Raw genomic sequence first — 16,412 nt, 5'->3', positions numbered from 1 at the left:
GAGGAGAGGTGTAGATGCTGTAAAGATTAGGTCTCTGGGAAGGAGCAGCATCCAGCATTTCCAGCTCTGTCTGCAGGAGCTGGCCCTCATTTACCCCCTCTCCTGCCTCTGATGAGAGTAGAGGTGGGCAGTCTCATCCCAGGTACAAGGGATGAGAAGCAGCCTGGTTTTCCATCCCATTACACATCCAGTGGTGTCCCAGTGGCAGTCATGCTGGTGAGAACTCAGCAGGGATGAGATGCAGGCTGTGTTTGAGGGCTGTGTGGAGACAGCATTTAGAGCCCGTCCCCACTCTGAGTCAAGGACCTGGGAGAACAGGACAGATCTTAACTAACCTGTGCACCTGTGATGATCCAGAGCCCCAGCACCACAGCTGAGTGCCTGAACAAGGGAACCAAAGGCAGTCCCAGGACATGTTATCCCAGCACACACAGGACTGAGTGGTTAGTCCAGTCAAGGGAAAGAAAAGGACTTCATTCTTTTTTTTTTTTAAATAAAAAACCCCTGGGACTCCTCTGCTGTGATTCATGGTTGGTTTTACCTGGGTATATGCCCTAAAAACTCCATATATGTAATATCAAATCTTTGAAGCAATAAATTCTCCTGGGCTCCTTCCCATGAACTGCTCTATCAAGGTTGCCCTTTACCTGGTTAATCTTAAATCAGTGCACTTCCTACAGGAGATTTCTTATTGCTGGATTCAGCTCACTTGGGAAAAAAAACCCCATGAACTGTCCCAGAAGCAACCTTGTCCTTAATTGGTGTCCTCAATCCCAACTCTCACCTCTTTTGTCCCTCCAGCCTGGAATCACCCTGAAACACAGGTGTTGCCACTCCTGGGCTGTGTTTTACCCTGCTGGGTTCCCTGGAGCCTACAGGCCATGTCCCATGTCACAGGAGGTGGCTGCTCTGAGGATTGGCCCTTGACACACAACTTCCCTTACATTGTTTTTAAATACAAGAGCTCTCTGTGCCTGCAGCTCAGCCTAGGGATGATTTCCTGGAGAGCTCCATCTCTCCAGCTGAGGAATCTTTTCATCATGTCCAAGCAAAGATCTGTGAAAGTGGTATTTTTAGGTCCTTTGGCCACCATGAAATGCATTCTTTTCATATTCCTTATATAACTTCCATCTGAAAGAGCCAGCAGGCTTTGGAGCCTTTTCCACAGCTTTCATATCTTAGTGTGGTGGTGGGGGGGGGGGGAAAGGCAAACAAGTTTTATGGCCTGCATATCATCCCTGACAAAAGCAACTATTGCTGCTATTAAACTCACAAGTGCACACACAGGCACAGATAGTCATGAACACCAAGAGGCAGCAGGGACAGCTCAGCAACGTGGCACTGCTGAGCCAGGCAATTCCATGTGCCAGGCTGGCCAGTTCCCCCTGGGCTTAATGCAAATATCAACAACCAGCTGGGGAGCTCAGGCCACACGCTGCACAGTCCTTTCCACCCACAGAGGCTGCAGGAGGAATGGTAAGGTGTGGGTATGTCTAAAATCCCTCTCCCCATTCCAAACTGAGGTGTGACCCTGACAATCATAAACGTACCTAGCGCCTGAAAAATTGCCAGCCAGGCCAATAAAAATGGCAATATATTGTCAGCTTCGTTATGTGAGAGTGAGCAGGAGAGCTTGGCACAAACAACCCTGCAGTCACAACCTGCAGTTGTGTCCTGGGAGAGGGAAGAGGCTGCTGGGACCAACAGAGTTCAGTTCAACCCAGTTCAAACCCAGGGGAAGAAGAGCTCTGAGTCTAACCCAGGGATAGAAGGTGGTTTGGGAACTGCATTTCCTAGGCTTACTCTGGCTTTGGATCTGGAGTGATGCCAGGCTTGTCTGATCATGACCAAAACCTTCCAGAGGCCTGAGGGCACCCTAACCTGGGGTTTAGTTGTGGGTTACACAAAGCCCTGGGCTCTGTCTCCACTCCATCTGGTGGCTCTGCCTGGCTGGAACCTGCAGTCCCTTGGGACCCCATGGACTCACAAAGACCAGGGACCCCTTGTGAGCCTGGGGAACCCTACACAGAGGAGGGGTCTGGAACTGCTCGGGGTGCAAGAAACAGCACAAGAGCTGCCTGAGGGAATGCCTGGACAGACACCCAGCACAGAAAGCATCCCAAGTCAGACAGGAATTCCTCTCTGCTGCTGCCAAGCCAGGTGTCAGCACTGGCTGGAACAGGACATGCTCCCCCTCACTGACCGGGAAAGTCATTACAATAAAGGAACCCATAATACTCTGCTCCTTTCCAGGACTCCCCAAAACACCACTGTGCCTTAAAAACACATTTTAATTAATCCTGCTGATGGGTTACTTACCATTAACCACTGACATGGAGCACACTGGCTCAAGCATATCCTGGAAGCCACTCAGAGCTGATTTGCAGGGACAAGCCACTCAGAAAAAAGCTTGAGGGAGCAGCAGCAAAGAGAAACCTCAGTGCCAAACACAGAATGCCTGACTCAGACCTACAGCACTTCCAGCGCAGATAAAGAACAACCACTGGGATCCTTGCTGCTGAGTGGGTTTTAGCCCTCTCTTAACCATATTCTGAGGTGTGGGATTAGAGTGGCACTTTCTCACCTGGGAGAGCACACAGGAGACCTGCTGTGCTGTGCACCCATTGAGGAGGCAGTGGAGACAGCTCCAGCATTCCAGGCTCTTAATTTTCTGTTGAAATCCTACTATTTATTGCATGCATCACAGCTCCTTTCAAGGGTTAATCCTGCCAGGGACCCATCCTGCCTCTGAGACAGCTGCTCTCCTTCCAGAAAAGCATTCTCCATCATGAAAAGCAGTGAAAGGAAATGCTCAGTTCAGAGCAAACTGGGCGTTGGACTAGATGACCTTTAAAGGTTCCTTCCAACCTAAGTTATTCTGTGATTCTATAAAATTAAACTGCAGAAATCCTGTAATATTTAAAGCATTCAGAGGTCCTGCCAAGCACATTCCTCACCAAGCTTTTGCAAAAACACTGCTCATCTTGAAGCTGGTGGAGCCAAGGAGAGGGGAAGTCTTCCCTCAAAGCCTGGGCTGGGTAAGGCTGTGTGTGTGTGTGTGTCCCACCACACACTGGCCTTTCTGGGGGTCTATCAGAACCTTAGGACAGCTTTGTGTGCCTGGGTGGTGGTGCCTGCCTGTGTGCAGCTGCTTTGCCAGCAGATGCTACAGATTTGTGTGCATTTGCACATCCGTGCCTGTTTCCATAGCTGTGTGTGTGGGTCTGGTGTGCCATCTGTGCATGGGAAGGGCATGAGCAGGGATGGTCCCCTGCAGCCCAGTGTGTGCTGCTCCCAGCTGAGGCTCCCATCTGTGAGATCCCCTCCTCACACCACCTCACACAGGGTGACAGCAGGCATGGAAGCCCGTCCTGGAGGATGCACACTTCCAGGCTTTGAGGGGAATACTGGTGGTCATTTAGGGAATATTTTCTTAGTCACTTCATCCTCTGAGCACAGAGGATTGTATCACAGGCAGGCACCATGCCTGGAGCCTGGCATGGCCCTGCCTTAGTAGGGACTGCTGCTCCCCTCCAGCCCTTCCCATTCTGCTGCACTGGTGCAGGAGGAGCAGCTCAGGTTTGAGATGGGAGCCCTGGCACTCAGGCAGACCTTGTCCAGCCCTGCAGCATGAGTGGCTCTCTGCTCTGATGCTGTTACCCAAAAAGGTTCTGTAGTGGGGCTCAGAGGTTCCACCTGCAACCCAAGGACCAGAGCCCCTCCTGGACTGAACTGCTCCCAGATTATCTTTATGACAGGACTGTTAGGTTTGCACAGTTTAGTGATTTAATATCAGTTTAAAGCCTTCTCTATGAGCAGTGCTGTTTGAAGTCATGCTCTCGCTTTTCAGCCTCAGCTTGCCAAGACTGTAAAACGTTTATTGCTAATGGTGGAAAAGCTTAAAGAAGCCAAGATAACTTTCCCAGGCTGGGTATTAAGACTGGGATAGGATAAGTAAATAAGTGAAGAGTATTACATGGACTTCATTAAATATCAACCAACACCAACAGCCACTCATTTATAACACAACGGCAGAGCATGGGAGCACCCAGAGAGCTGAGAAAGGCATGAATCACATGTGATAGGAGAGATGAACATGAGAAGGGCTGGATTCCCCATGGGGCTCAGGGTGTGGTTCCCAAGGTCACAACACAATTCCTGATGAAAACTCCTTCAAAGAATGCGGGTTTGGACCTGATGGAGTGGCAGAGTTGGTGGGGTTCATCTCCTCTCAGCTGGGAGGGTTGTGGGCATGTGGTGCAGCATGTCCTTCTCCCTTCTGATGTGGTGGACAAGGACAAAACTCTCTTTTCTAGGAAGGAGAATTTAAATTCAGGCTACAGCTATCACATCTCCTGGGACTGTCAGTTCCTAGATGTTTGTTATCAGTTTTTAGCTTTTACTTCCTTATAGACAGGTTCTGCCTTTACTGGTTTCTAGTCACAGGATGCCAACACCAGGAAGAGTAAATTACAGAAGCTCTTGCTACAGTTCCTGTGATTTCCTGTGCCAGCATTTTCAAACTCCCCCAACAACTTGGCTTGATGCTTGAACCCCCTCACTTCCATTCAGCACCCACTGCTCTCCAGTTCAACATTCTCCACATAAAAAAAGCTGAGGTAAGGCAGTCACTTCATTTGGGGGCAATCCCCAAATTATATTCCACTCCCAGCTCTTCTTCACTGTGTAATATCCTCATTTGTACTTTCCTTCATCATTCTCTCTCACCTGCCTAAAGCTTTTCCTTCTAATTTCATTGTCCATATCTCTCAATTGATTGTTACTGAGTCTCCCTTATCTCCTGCCCTCCTTGTTCCCCAAAACAGAGCTTCATTCCCATGTCACTCCTTTCAAACATCCCTGCTCACTCCTAACACCCTGTTGCAGCAGCCATTAACCAGTCAGGACTGGAACTGTCACCTCCCTGCTAAATTTTCCTCCCTTGTTTGAGAGGTGCAAATTCCAATCAGATTTTGCAACCTTTAGCATAAATTCCTGTTTGCAGCTCCAGTACTTCCCAGCTGTTTGGTGTTTTGAAGCCTTTTCTCAGATCAGCAATTAGGTGGATCAGGTGATCCAGGAAATTCTGTCATCCCTTCAGCTGGGAGGCCACAGACCCATGTGCACAGCACACCCCTGGGACTCCAGGTCCCACCTGGCTGCTTCTGTCATGTCTCTGTGCAGGAGGAGCAGGTCTCTGTGCCCAGGAGCTGCATGAATGCAAATGGGAGCAATACAAAATCTCTTGTCCTCCTGAGTCCCTTCCAACCTCATTTATCCCAAAAATCTGCTGGAAAAGGCACAGAGCAACATCACAAACAGGCCCAGTTTACTCAGATCCAAACTGGACCCAGCCTGACAGGTTGCACCCAGGTCTGGGTTTTTACCATGAGCACAGGCTGGAATGAATGTGCTCCTCTTCCCTGGAACAGCTCTGTGCAGGTGACACTGGTGACACACTCCATTTGTACCCGTGCTGGCATCTCTTACCAGGCACAGCACCACTGAAACATTTTCTACTTTGGAAGGGTGACCCCTTGGCAGAGAAATAAATGAGAGCTGAACCTTGTAAGCTGCAGAAGGGCCCTGGCTCCCACTGTGGGCTCCTGGGGCTCCCACTCTTTGTCCAGCTATCCTCGACTCCCTCTCCTGGCTGAGAAGGCGGCTTACAGCGAGAGAGGAGAGAGAAACCACCCTGCAGGATGCTGAGCCTTTGCAATCAGCCTCTCTGGCCCTTCAGCTCTGGGGTTGAACGTGGCATTCCCCCTCCCCAGCGCTCCCTGTGTGCCCTTTGCATTGCAGCAAACCTGGGAGGGACCAGCTTTTTATTACAAATTCCATGCAGACAGACCAGGCATCACCTCCTGTAGGGATAACATAGTTTTCTGTTCTGTCAAAAAGCAAACCAAAGCCAAACTACCCAAAAATTCTCCTTTTATTAACATTTAGTCCTTCTGTTGTGGTTTAAATCCAGGATACAGCCAGGACATCTTTCGGGCCCTGTTTCCATCCAGCTGTGCTTGCCTGGAGCCTGATTTGAGGCTGCCCTAGCTCTGGTCAGTGATCCCACACCAGCTCAGGCTGGCAGGGACAGGCCCTGGGATACGTATTTGTATAGAAAATATATAGGATATATTTGGTTTTATATACATATGTATATATATATATATACATTTATTTATTTATATATATATTTATATATGTAAAAATAAAATGCATTTTTATATATGTGATTATATATTATATATAATTAGTATATAATCTATAGATGATATACATCAGTATACTTGCTGTGTTATATAATTACATATATTATATAACAATATTATATATTATGTACACACATAACATACATATTTTCGTGTGTACATGCAAGTGTATTTAAATGTGTATGTATACTTACATATGTATATATATACATATATATATACATAATAAAAGTGTATTTCATACATAATACACTCTATACATATAAAATGTATTTTACAAGTGTAAAATGTATTTATAAAACGTGGTTTATAAAATATATGTATTATTTACATATATATATTTGTGTGTAGATATATGTGTATATGTGTATACACACACACACATACACACACACACACATGTATCTATGCACATATATGTGTATATATATAAAATTCTGCCTTCGGCTGGAGGCAGTGGCTGCGGTTGTCACAGAGGATGAGGTGGCACTCAAGGGCAGGTGTCCCATCGGGGAGCGTCCCCGGGCCCCCCTCTCGGTGCCCGGAGCAGCCGCCACAGACGGAGGCAGCCCAGATTTCAGACCCAGCCCGAGCCGCACCGGCACCGGCCCCGCCGGAGGCTCCGGGCCCTTCCCAAGGCCGCGGCCCCACCCCGGGGCCATGGCGCAGGCGCGGCCCCCGCGTCACTTCCGAGCGGCCGGGGCCGTTCCGGGGCGGCGGGGCCGGGACGCGGCTGCTCCGCGGGAGCTCCGGTACGGGCGGGCTGCGGGGCCGGGAGCTCCGGTACGGGCGGGCTGCGGGGCCGGGCGCTCCGGTACAGGCGGGTGCGGAGTCTGGGAGCTCCGGTACGGGCGGGTGTGGGGCCGGGCGCTGCGGAGTCGGGAGCTCCGAGGTTCCAGGTGCTGCGGTACGGGCGGGTTCGGAGTCTGGGAGCTGCGGGGCTGGAGCTCCGGTTCGGGCGGGTGCGGAGTCTGGGAGCTCCGGTACGGGAGGGCTTCGGGCCCCTGGAGCTCCGGTACGGGCGGGCTGCGGGTCCAGGAGCTGCGGGCCCGGTAGCTCCGGTACGGTCGGGCTCTGGGCCCAGGAGCTGCGGGACCGGGATCTCCGGTGCAGGCGGCCTGCGGGGCCTGGCGGGCCCTGGCAGCCCCCTGGCCCCTGTGCCCCGCTCCGGCGGGGTTGGTGCTGCCCAGCCCAGGCTCTATCCCGCGGGTACATCGCTCCCTAGGAGCGGTGCCGGGGGCCGTCCCTCGCACCTGGGGAAGGGCAGGGAGGCACTGAGGGCTCTGTCAGTGCAGGAGGAGGGCGGCTATGGTGACAAGTGTCCCTGTGGCAGGCGGTTCCGTGTGATGTGCTGGGGGTGACTGAGTGCCAACAGCTCAGCAAAATAAAGCCATGTTTTTATTAAAATAAAGCACTGCTAGCCCCAGGTCCAGCTAGAGGAATTATGGCAGGCTCATGATTTTCTAATTTTTACTCATCTCTGTCCACTTGTGACTGGATTTAGAATTTCAGCTCCCAGGTCAGACATATTGACATCACTCTGACAAGTTAGAACTAAATTAAGATAGCCTCAGTATCCATGCAGTGCTAGTGTAAGAGTCTGCAGTTTTCTTACCTGCTCATCCAGTCTGTGCAGTGCAGCCATTTCTTATATTCCTGAGTGCTGCTCCTCCTGAATTGCCCAAAACATTCCCCTGGGCAGAGGTGTTGGTAAGTGCATGTGTTTGCCAGAGAAGTTAAGGAAAACACCTGGCTGTCTGGGCTTAGGTGGGGGAGCTTCTCAGAAGAGAGTGTAATTCAAGCGTGAGAATCATGAGAAACTGGGATCTTTGCTTTGCTTTAGTTTTCAACTGCTTTAGATTTCAACTGGGCATAGGAAGTAGATGTTAAAGTAAATTAAAATTCTTTGCTTTGCAGTGAAGGTGTGTAATTCTGTATTTTAACTTAATTGGTTGGGTTTCATCCAAGGTAGCACTCTACCTGCTAGGTAGGATAAAGAGATCAGAGTAACTTGCACTTTCTAATCCTGGTAGGAGAATTAAAATGAACCTTGTGTCTTGGCTCTAGTGCTGGTTTTGGAAAGGAAGCATCTTCAGTTAGGAAACAAGAGGGATACAGAAGATAATAAATATGTAAACAGTCACTGTGGTTGTAAGTCTGTGGGTTTGTTTGTCAAGTGCAGCACTTGTTTTTTGACAGATTCCTGCTGCATTATGTCAGGAGAGAGCGACTGCACCAGGACAAGTCCGTCAGCGGGGTCTCCATCGGACAATGAGCTCCTGCCAGACCGGCCAAAGTATGTCTGTACCCTGTCTCCTGACCTTGTTACCAAAGCCCGGGAGGAGCTGCAGGAGAAGCCTGAATGGAGGCTCCGTGACGTGCAGGCCCTCAGGGATATGGTGTGCAAGGACTATCCCTCCCTGGGGACCTGCCTGGACGATGCTTTTTTGCTGAGGTTCCTCCGAGCCAGGAAGTTTGATTATGATCGAGCTCTTCAGCTCCTGGTGAACTACCACACCTGCAGGAGGACCTGGCCAGAGGTGTTCAGTAACCTGAAGCCATCTGCAATAAAGCCTGTCCTGGAGTCAGGCTTTGTCACTGTGCTGCCTCACCGGGACCCGCAGGGACGTCACGTCGTCTGCATCCGCCCAGGTACTCAGTCCTGAGTGTGTCTGTTCCCCGTCCTCGAGGTGTGTCTGGGCCAAAAGCCTGTTCCCTGCTCTGCTCTGAGCAGTGCTGACTTGCACAGACTATGTGGGCTCTCTCAAATTCGAAAAGCTGACTGGGGAAGGGACATGCTGGTCCTTAGCCAGCATTATTCCAGTTCCTTTTCCTGTGTCAGCAATAAGTGCGGTCACGGCAAAATGAAAATGCACTGAGGTGGGTCGATGAAATTTTTCAAGGAAATATTTCTCAAGGAAAATTATTATGCAGTCCCTCAAATTGAAATAGGGCTGTGGGCCTACCCTTAGAAGCACATAATGTTTTTACAATAAGCAGAGAGAGAAACCTATAGCTCTGACTCCTGTGTAAATTATCAGAGTCTTTCATGTGCTTTTGGTGCTGCCAGGCTTGCTGTAAATTTCTCTCCATTCATTCTCCTCTTTTCCATTTACCTGCCTTCTTTCTGAGCTGAAACTGCTATTAATGAGCTGTGCTGGGTGGAGAACGGGGTTCCTAAAACCATTGCCTTTGCTCCCTGAAGTAAACATGAGTTGCCATTTACCTCTTGCTTAAGAAAAGCTGCTCTGACCTAGAACTGTGGCTATACAGAGTAACTTTTGAGTCCAGGAGAACAGAAAATCAGTTTTTTGGAATGTGTATTGTTAGCTTATCTTCACTCTCCGACTTACCATCCCTGTCTTGTAACCTCAGACAGATGGACACCCAGTAATTATCCGATTACTGAGAACATTCGTGCCATATACTTAACCTTAGAAAAACTCATTCAGTCCGAAGAGACCCAGGTGAATGGAATTGTAATCCTGGCAGACTACAAAGGAGTCAGCTTATCTAAGGCGTCTCATTTTGGTCCTTTTGTAGCCAAAAAAGTGATTGGAATTCTTCAGGTAAGACCTGAACTGGTGGGAAAATAAGCTTGTGCATTGTAAATGACTGCTGCTGTGTGTAGAGTTCTTGACTATGTCACTGCAAATGTCATCATCTTGGCTTTCCCTAGCAGAGTTAAACAATCTCTGCCCAACCAGTTTCTCATACCCTTACAGCCAACTTACCTCACTTGCCCCTTTTTTTGACTTTTGAATACCTAAAACTAAATTTGCATTAGAAATGCAGACTTTGAGTTGGAACAGACAAAAGCAGTTCTGTTGGGTAGTGGTAAGGAAGAAAGAGAGCAGAGAATTATAGTTAGAGATGAGACAGTGAGGAAATTGCCTGATATTTAAATGGTTCCTGTCAGCTGAGATGGAGCCAAGCATGGGGCAAGTGGAGGTTCCAGCTCAAGTACTGCTGCAAAAATGTTAAGAGGACTTTTGAATGGGTGTGATTTGAGGAGGATTTCCATCCATGCCCTGAAGGCAGAGGCTTCTTTAGCACAAGAGGCATAATGAAAACAGCTCTGCCTGGATGTGTAGAAGGAAGGTGTTGGATTGCAAGTTAGAGCAAGGGTATCAACACGGTGAAGCTGGACAGACAAAATGGGAAGGGGAAAGGACTCAGGAGCAGCATGGCCAAAGTGGCTAAAGGTCTGATGATTTCATTTGATGTTGATACAGTCTGTAGGAGTGAGATGAGAAAACTTCTCTTGAATGGGTTCGTTCCATCATTACTTTTGTTCTGGCCTGAGCTGGTTACATCCTTTATTGTATCCATGGGATCAGGAAGGATAGGGTGAGTCAGGGGAGTGTAGGAGATGAGACTGCTGAGTTAAGGAAGGCCTTTATAAGAACTCAGTCCTTTACATTATGATCTAAATGTATCATTTAACTGTAAGCCCATAATTAATTTGTACAAACAAAGCCATGGGTGTCCTGCTGTTCCTACTGGAAGATATTCACACAGCAATAGCTGGACTTGGAGAAGGACATAAAGGTATTGTGGAATATAAATGTGTTGCATCAACCTTGCTGAGCTGCAGCTCCTGTACAGATGAGGTAATTGACTGATGTTCCTATGGAGAAAAATATTCCAGCAGTGCCTCTTGTCTGCTTTTCACTCCAAGCACTGACTGATTTGTATATGTAGAGCTTGTTATAGAGAAAAGAAACCTCACTGAGTCCTTAAGTGCTGATCATGAGCTTTTGCCTATGAAAAATATTTCTGCAAATAAATTTCTGCAGCAAAAATCCCATAATAAGAAGTGCTGCAATAGTGTTGTTTGAACTGGCCTGTATAGGAAACAGTGCTTCCTAGTGATATTTGATTCCTTCTTCACATAAAAACACATTTTAGAGTATCTTGGGCACCAAATCTTGTTGGATGCTGTTAGAAGCAGCCTGCTCTGGCACTGAGGGTGGTGCCCTCCTCAGGAGCTGAAGACATCACTTGGTGGCTGCATCCTTATCAAGGCTGGGAATACCCAAAGGACAGGGGTTATCTAAGTGTTTTTGTCAAGGGAGATAAACATCAACATTAGAAATGAGGATTTACTGACAGCAGTGTATTTTTTGATGGTTTTCTTGTCCCTTGATTTTGTTTTTATGCTCACAAGATGTCATCCTAGGACTGCTCTCTGTAACAAGCTGAATTTCTCTTGTATTGGTTTATGTTGGTACCTCAGATTAAAGTTGGGGAGCCAGTGGGTTGTGCTGGCAGTCTCAGAAAATTTTAAAAAGAGAAAGATGGCAAATGTTTTTTAAACTGCATTATAAAAATCTTCTTTACCCTTCAGGATGGATTCCCCATTCGAATAAAGGCTGTTAACATAATAAATGAGCCTCGTATATTCAAAGGCATTTTTGCAATCATCAAGCCTTTTCTGAAGGAAAAGATTGCAAACAGGGTAAGGATCTATGTGATTTTAACATTAATATTAATGTTTGTAAGTTCCTTGCTTGGCCATTCTTAAGTAAAAAAAAAAGAAAAATGATAATACTTGACAGTTAGAAAAATGTTGGTGCCATTTTACTTTCTGCTTTAAATTTTAAAAAATACACCTGTTGAGAAAATTCTCTGTGAGACAGAAACTTTGAGGAACTCAATACTGGCCAAATATTAATATGGAACTTTAGTACATATGCTCTGTATCCAGGACATTATCCCTGTGGTTAATTATTTGGCCCAGTAGCACTTAGTTCATGAGGTGGTGTCACAGGAAAACTGTGTTGCCCCTTCCTTGCTCTTTTCCCTTATGCAAGGGTCCTGTGTGGCACAAGTGTCCTCTCCACAGGACTGTGGTTGCCAAGGATGATTTTTTTTTGTCCACAAGGATAAGTACTTTAAATCCCATGAGTGAACTTGGGAATGAACTGAATATGAAACCTGAGCCCAGGCACATGTCAAGTCTGTCTTGTTGGGATTTAATCTGCACAAGGTGTGGATTTTGTCTCAAGACTTCTCTCACTGGTGTGTCTGAATGCACCTGCCCCCTGTTCTGTGCTGCCACTTGCCCATGAACACATCACTTCTTAAAGTTGTTCTTTAGCTCAAAATAAGCTTGTTAGCTGACTGTTCCAGCAGTTTGCTGCAAAGTGTTTGATGTGCACTTAAAAAACTCTTTTGCTTTCTCCTTCAGTTTTTTCTTCATGGCTGTGATCTGAATTCCCTTCACCAAAACATTCCTCCAGTGATCCTTCCTGAGGAGTATGGTGGTACTGCAGGCAAGCTGGACATCTCTGCCTGGAATGAGCTGCTGCTGGCCTCTGAAGAGGATTTCCTGTATGATTTCTCAGAGCTGGTGCTGCCATGTGACAGCTCTCCCCATGAGCTGCTAGTGAGTGGGGATGCAGATGAAAAGCAGTGTGATGATTCCCTGCGAGGGATGAAACCTCAGCTCTATTACTGTTACTAACAAACCACTGGAGGGAGAGGTTTGCCAGCACAGTTAAGATCTGCTCTGCTAAGGGATGTTGTGAACTCTGCCTTACTCCTAAACCTGCAGTTTAGGGACACACTGCTGAGGCACTTTACACTGTAGAACCAAAGGAAGCTGGAGAGGGCACAATGGGGGCAGGGCAGAGTTCGGGGAGGGTAAAAGCAAAGAGCACAAGTTATGTAGAAGACTTGAGGCTCATCAACCTCTGTGTGAATGGTGCCAACTGGCCTGTTCTTTCTAATGATAAAGGGAAAAAATTATTGCAGGTAGGTAAGCTTGACAATTTCTTGTCCCCACCCCACACGGGTGAAAAGTGTGGATGATTTATGAGCTTTGTGATTATCTGGTCTCTTCCCCTTCTGCAAACACCAGTAATGACAGACTGGTGAAAGAAAGAAAATGGCTTTTGAACCCTGCAAAATATAATTCTGTAGTGAAGATTGCTTAAAACCATAGAAGTCTTAATTTGGCCTGTCCTCTGTCATGTGGTTTAGATTGTGAGTTGGTGTTTCTGAAATATCTCAGTGAATATTTCTTTCAAATTAATACAGAACAAAATTTACTCATGAATACCTGTATGGAGATCATCTCTTAAACCTCTTCATAGTTGGAGGAACTGTGACTGATGGATTTACTACCATAGCATCTATACCAAGGTTTATACAGCAGATGCAATCTTCATTTTCAGAAAACAGCACGTTTTTCAGATCATTGAATAAGGCTTTTGATTGGACAACAGCCTCAAATAATGAGGTTCAGGACCAAATAAAAGAAAGCTGTGTCAGCCACTTTCCCACATTGACAGTTCTTTTCTGCTTGAGATAAGGAATTGGATAAGTACCTCATACCCAGAATGTGTGAGGAGGTTTTGTAGCAGTTGGCATGTGATGTATAGAAGGCAATACTTCATGTAGGACAGCAAGGTGCTGCTTTAGCTTATTACTTTGGGCTGAATTTGAGTTTTAAGTCTGTGAAACCAAATGCAGACAGGCTTTTTAAAAGCACATTCTTAAATTTCCTGATATTGTAGCATTTTGTTCACTGTGCTTGTCAGCTCTCCTGTGTAATGTTACAACTTGGTTTTTAACTTTGTTGACCTCTTTTGTCTTTAGTTGTCATGTTCGTGTATGAAGTTAGACTTGAATCATCTCTGTGATATTTACCCATAACTTGTATGCCTGTGCTTCTAGGTCTTTGTCTAGAGACAGAACTAACATTGATGTCAAACCAGGGTAAGATACCTGTGTATGAATAAGCTGTTCCCACTCCCCAAGTTAATTTTATTTAATGGTCTTCACTTAACTCTCAGCACACTCTTTGCACACATTTTTCTGCACTATAATGGTGTGGAGATAGGAAACCTCACGAGGACGAGGAAAGCACAGTCTGTTACTTCAAAGTGAAATAATTCACTATTTGGTGGAAAAGACCATCCCTTCTAATTGGGAACTTATCACTAGAGCACTTTCTCTGGATGAAATCTTGATTTAGTGCCAAATGTGATTATAGGCACCAGTTACGTTTCTGTAAATATAAAACTAAATTATCTTGAGGATCTCAGACACTCATTTTTCAAAGTGCCAAACTCTGTTTTGAATGTCTTTCTTCCTCTTAGCCCCCTTGCAGCATGACTGCACTGCCAAAAGGAGACTTCTGTAATGACTTCCTGACCTGGCAGCAGACCTCACCCTGGAACTAAGGGGTGGCAAATGCCATACCTGTCATCCTGACATTGTAAAGAGACTGGGTTCTGAAAAGGGTAAAACCATGAAGCTTTTTTTCTGTGTGGCAGTTCAGAATCTATAGGAGCAGCAAACTCATCACTTGAACAGTTGTAGATTAAAGGTGGGAAGAGATTAATTTCCCTCAGTGAAAGCATCTCGTTTTTCTTACCTTTACAAGTCAATTTTAACTCCTCTTTGGTAACTGTTACCTTTAGTGCAGGGAAAAAACCAACTACCCTTTTCATCTACTTAAGGTAAAAGAGTACTGCTAGGCAGCTCCTCCTTTGTGACCAGAATATGCTCTCTGTTTTGCAGAAATTAATTCTGGTTTTTGCCACCTAGAAGCCAGTAGCACACAGCACCAGGACTTGGACAGATCAGTGGCTGCCCACACTGCTGAACTGCTAGAACAGAGTGATGCCTCTGTTGTTTTAGTGCCTCTTAATTTCAGTCCCAATGTACCACTGAGAAAACCAGAATGGACCATTAGAGATGAAGGCCTCACTGATAATCTTTCCTTAATTATGTTGCAGGGTTAGAAGTGGGGGTATAGTGATTGTAGGAACAGCTCCTTTCATCCCCTTATGTAACTACTAGAGAGGGAAGTTGGATATTCAAAATTCAGTTTAGTGTCCTTCAAAAAGAAATAAACCTAGTGGTGTTCAGCAGAAGGCTGAGGAACCTCTACAAAACTCACCCTTTTTCAGGCTTTTATATTTTCTTGCATGCCTTCAATAGTAGTAGGCAGACTAGATCCACCTCACCCTCTTCTTTCCTCTGCTCACTAAGAATAAAGAATATGATTTAAACATAATAAATGAGGTTCTAGGGTTGTGCTGGGTTTGGCTGGGGTAGAATTTTCTTCACAGGAGTTGGTGTGTGAGTGAGCAGCCATGGTGCTGGCTGGGGTTAAACCACCACAACTGCCAATGCTGAAAAGTGCCAGTCTTGTGCCTCCAGAATTTCTTTTTCTTAAAGCTGGCTTCTGGGCAGTGGATGTCAGGATGCTGAATTAAGCCAGGCTTTATCAGGCATCTGTTATTTCTAATTTGCTGTTCCTTGGCTTTAGAACTGAGGCAGGAATTTTTGCTGTGTCTCTAACCCTGAAGTCTCTCTAAGCAGTGCTTGGCATGTCCTACAGAATGCACAGCTCTGGCTTTTGTGTGCCTGGCTACAGAGCTGAGAATGTCCTTTGAGCTTTAGCACTTAGTAGCAAAGACATCAGTTTGTTCCCACAATTTCTCATGTTTGGAAAATAAACATTTGTGTCATGTATAGCATCTCCTTATCTGCAAGTTAAGAGAATAGCTAGGAAAAGCTTATAGGAGGGGTAGATTTTTGCTTGGGGGTTGCTTGGTTTTTTTGTTTTTACAGCACTACAACCAATTTTTTCCTTCTTCCCACTTGAAATAACTTTCTTTTCCATGCTTATATATGCCTTTTCCAGTACATAAGCCATCCCTGCCAAATCAAATAGATAATAAGGAAGGATACTTGAACTGCATTGGCATTAGGTGGCACAAAAGGTAGCTGCAAACTGTACATACAAGTACTTGAATTTATACTCTTGTAAATGGATGTTATGAGCCCTGAGGTATTTTCAGGAACTGGCTGAAGTATCGTTTTTGTTAAATCTTGTATTGTTAAATCTTAAGTATCATTTTGTTAAATTTATACCACTTTGGCTTGAATTAATCATTGTCTTATTCAAATATTCATTTTGCTTTCTGTTTGTGTGGGCCTAGAGGTGTTGGGTGGTTAAGTGTACATCTTATTTTGATAAAATTTATTTTTATATTGCATTTTATAATACAAAGTTGTCAAAAATGTGTAAGTTTATGATGCATGACTGAGTGATTAAACACATTGTAACAACTGCTCATTTGATATTTTCAATATGTTTGTCTTGTGTCATGTTGAGATATTTTATTGTAAATATCAGTAACAACACAGAAGTTCCACATTTACACATAATCACCACAGCAC

General features: G+C 45.8%; 1 protein-coding gene across 3 annotated transcripts; it reads left to right on the top strand.

Moving 5' to 3' along the window:
- The first annotated feature begins 6,837 nt into the window (after positions 1-6,837).
- TTPAL (alpha tocopherol transfer protein like) lies at positions 6,838-16,322 on the top strand. Of its 3 annotated transcripts, none has more exons than XM_054644272.2 (5): positions 6,838-6,961; positions 8,409-8,861; positions 9,585-9,778; positions 11,560-11,670; positions 12,403-16,322. In XM_054644272.2, exons 2-5 carry the CDS (start codon positions 8,423-8,425, stop codon positions 12,676-12,678), a joined length of 1,020 nt encoding a protein of 339 aa, XP_054500247.2. In that variant the 5' UTR covers positions 6,838-6,961; positions 8,409-8,422; the 3' UTR covers positions 12,679-16,322. The 3 variants fall into 3 exon arrangements, with proteins under 3 accessions (XP_054500247.2, XP_054500248.2, XP_077043522.1); XM_054644273.2 differs by having other exon boundaries at positions 6,917-6,992; XM_077187407.1 differs by lacking the exon at positions 6,838-6,961 and adding an exon at positions 6,999-7,023.
- Positions 16,323-16,412: the final 90 nt, after the last annotated feature.

This window comes from Agelaius phoeniceus, chromosome 17 (assembly GCF_051311805.1).
Source record: "Agelaius phoeniceus isolate bAgePho1 chromosome 17, bAgePho1.hap1, whole genome shotgun sequence".
In the NCBI taxonomy this organism is placed as follows: domain Eukaryota; kingdom Metazoa; phylum Chordata; class Aves; order Passeriformes; family Icteridae; genus Agelaius; species Agelaius phoeniceus.
Note: the sequence above shows the minus strand (reverse complement) of the source record. Positions and strands in the feature narration are given on the sequence as shown.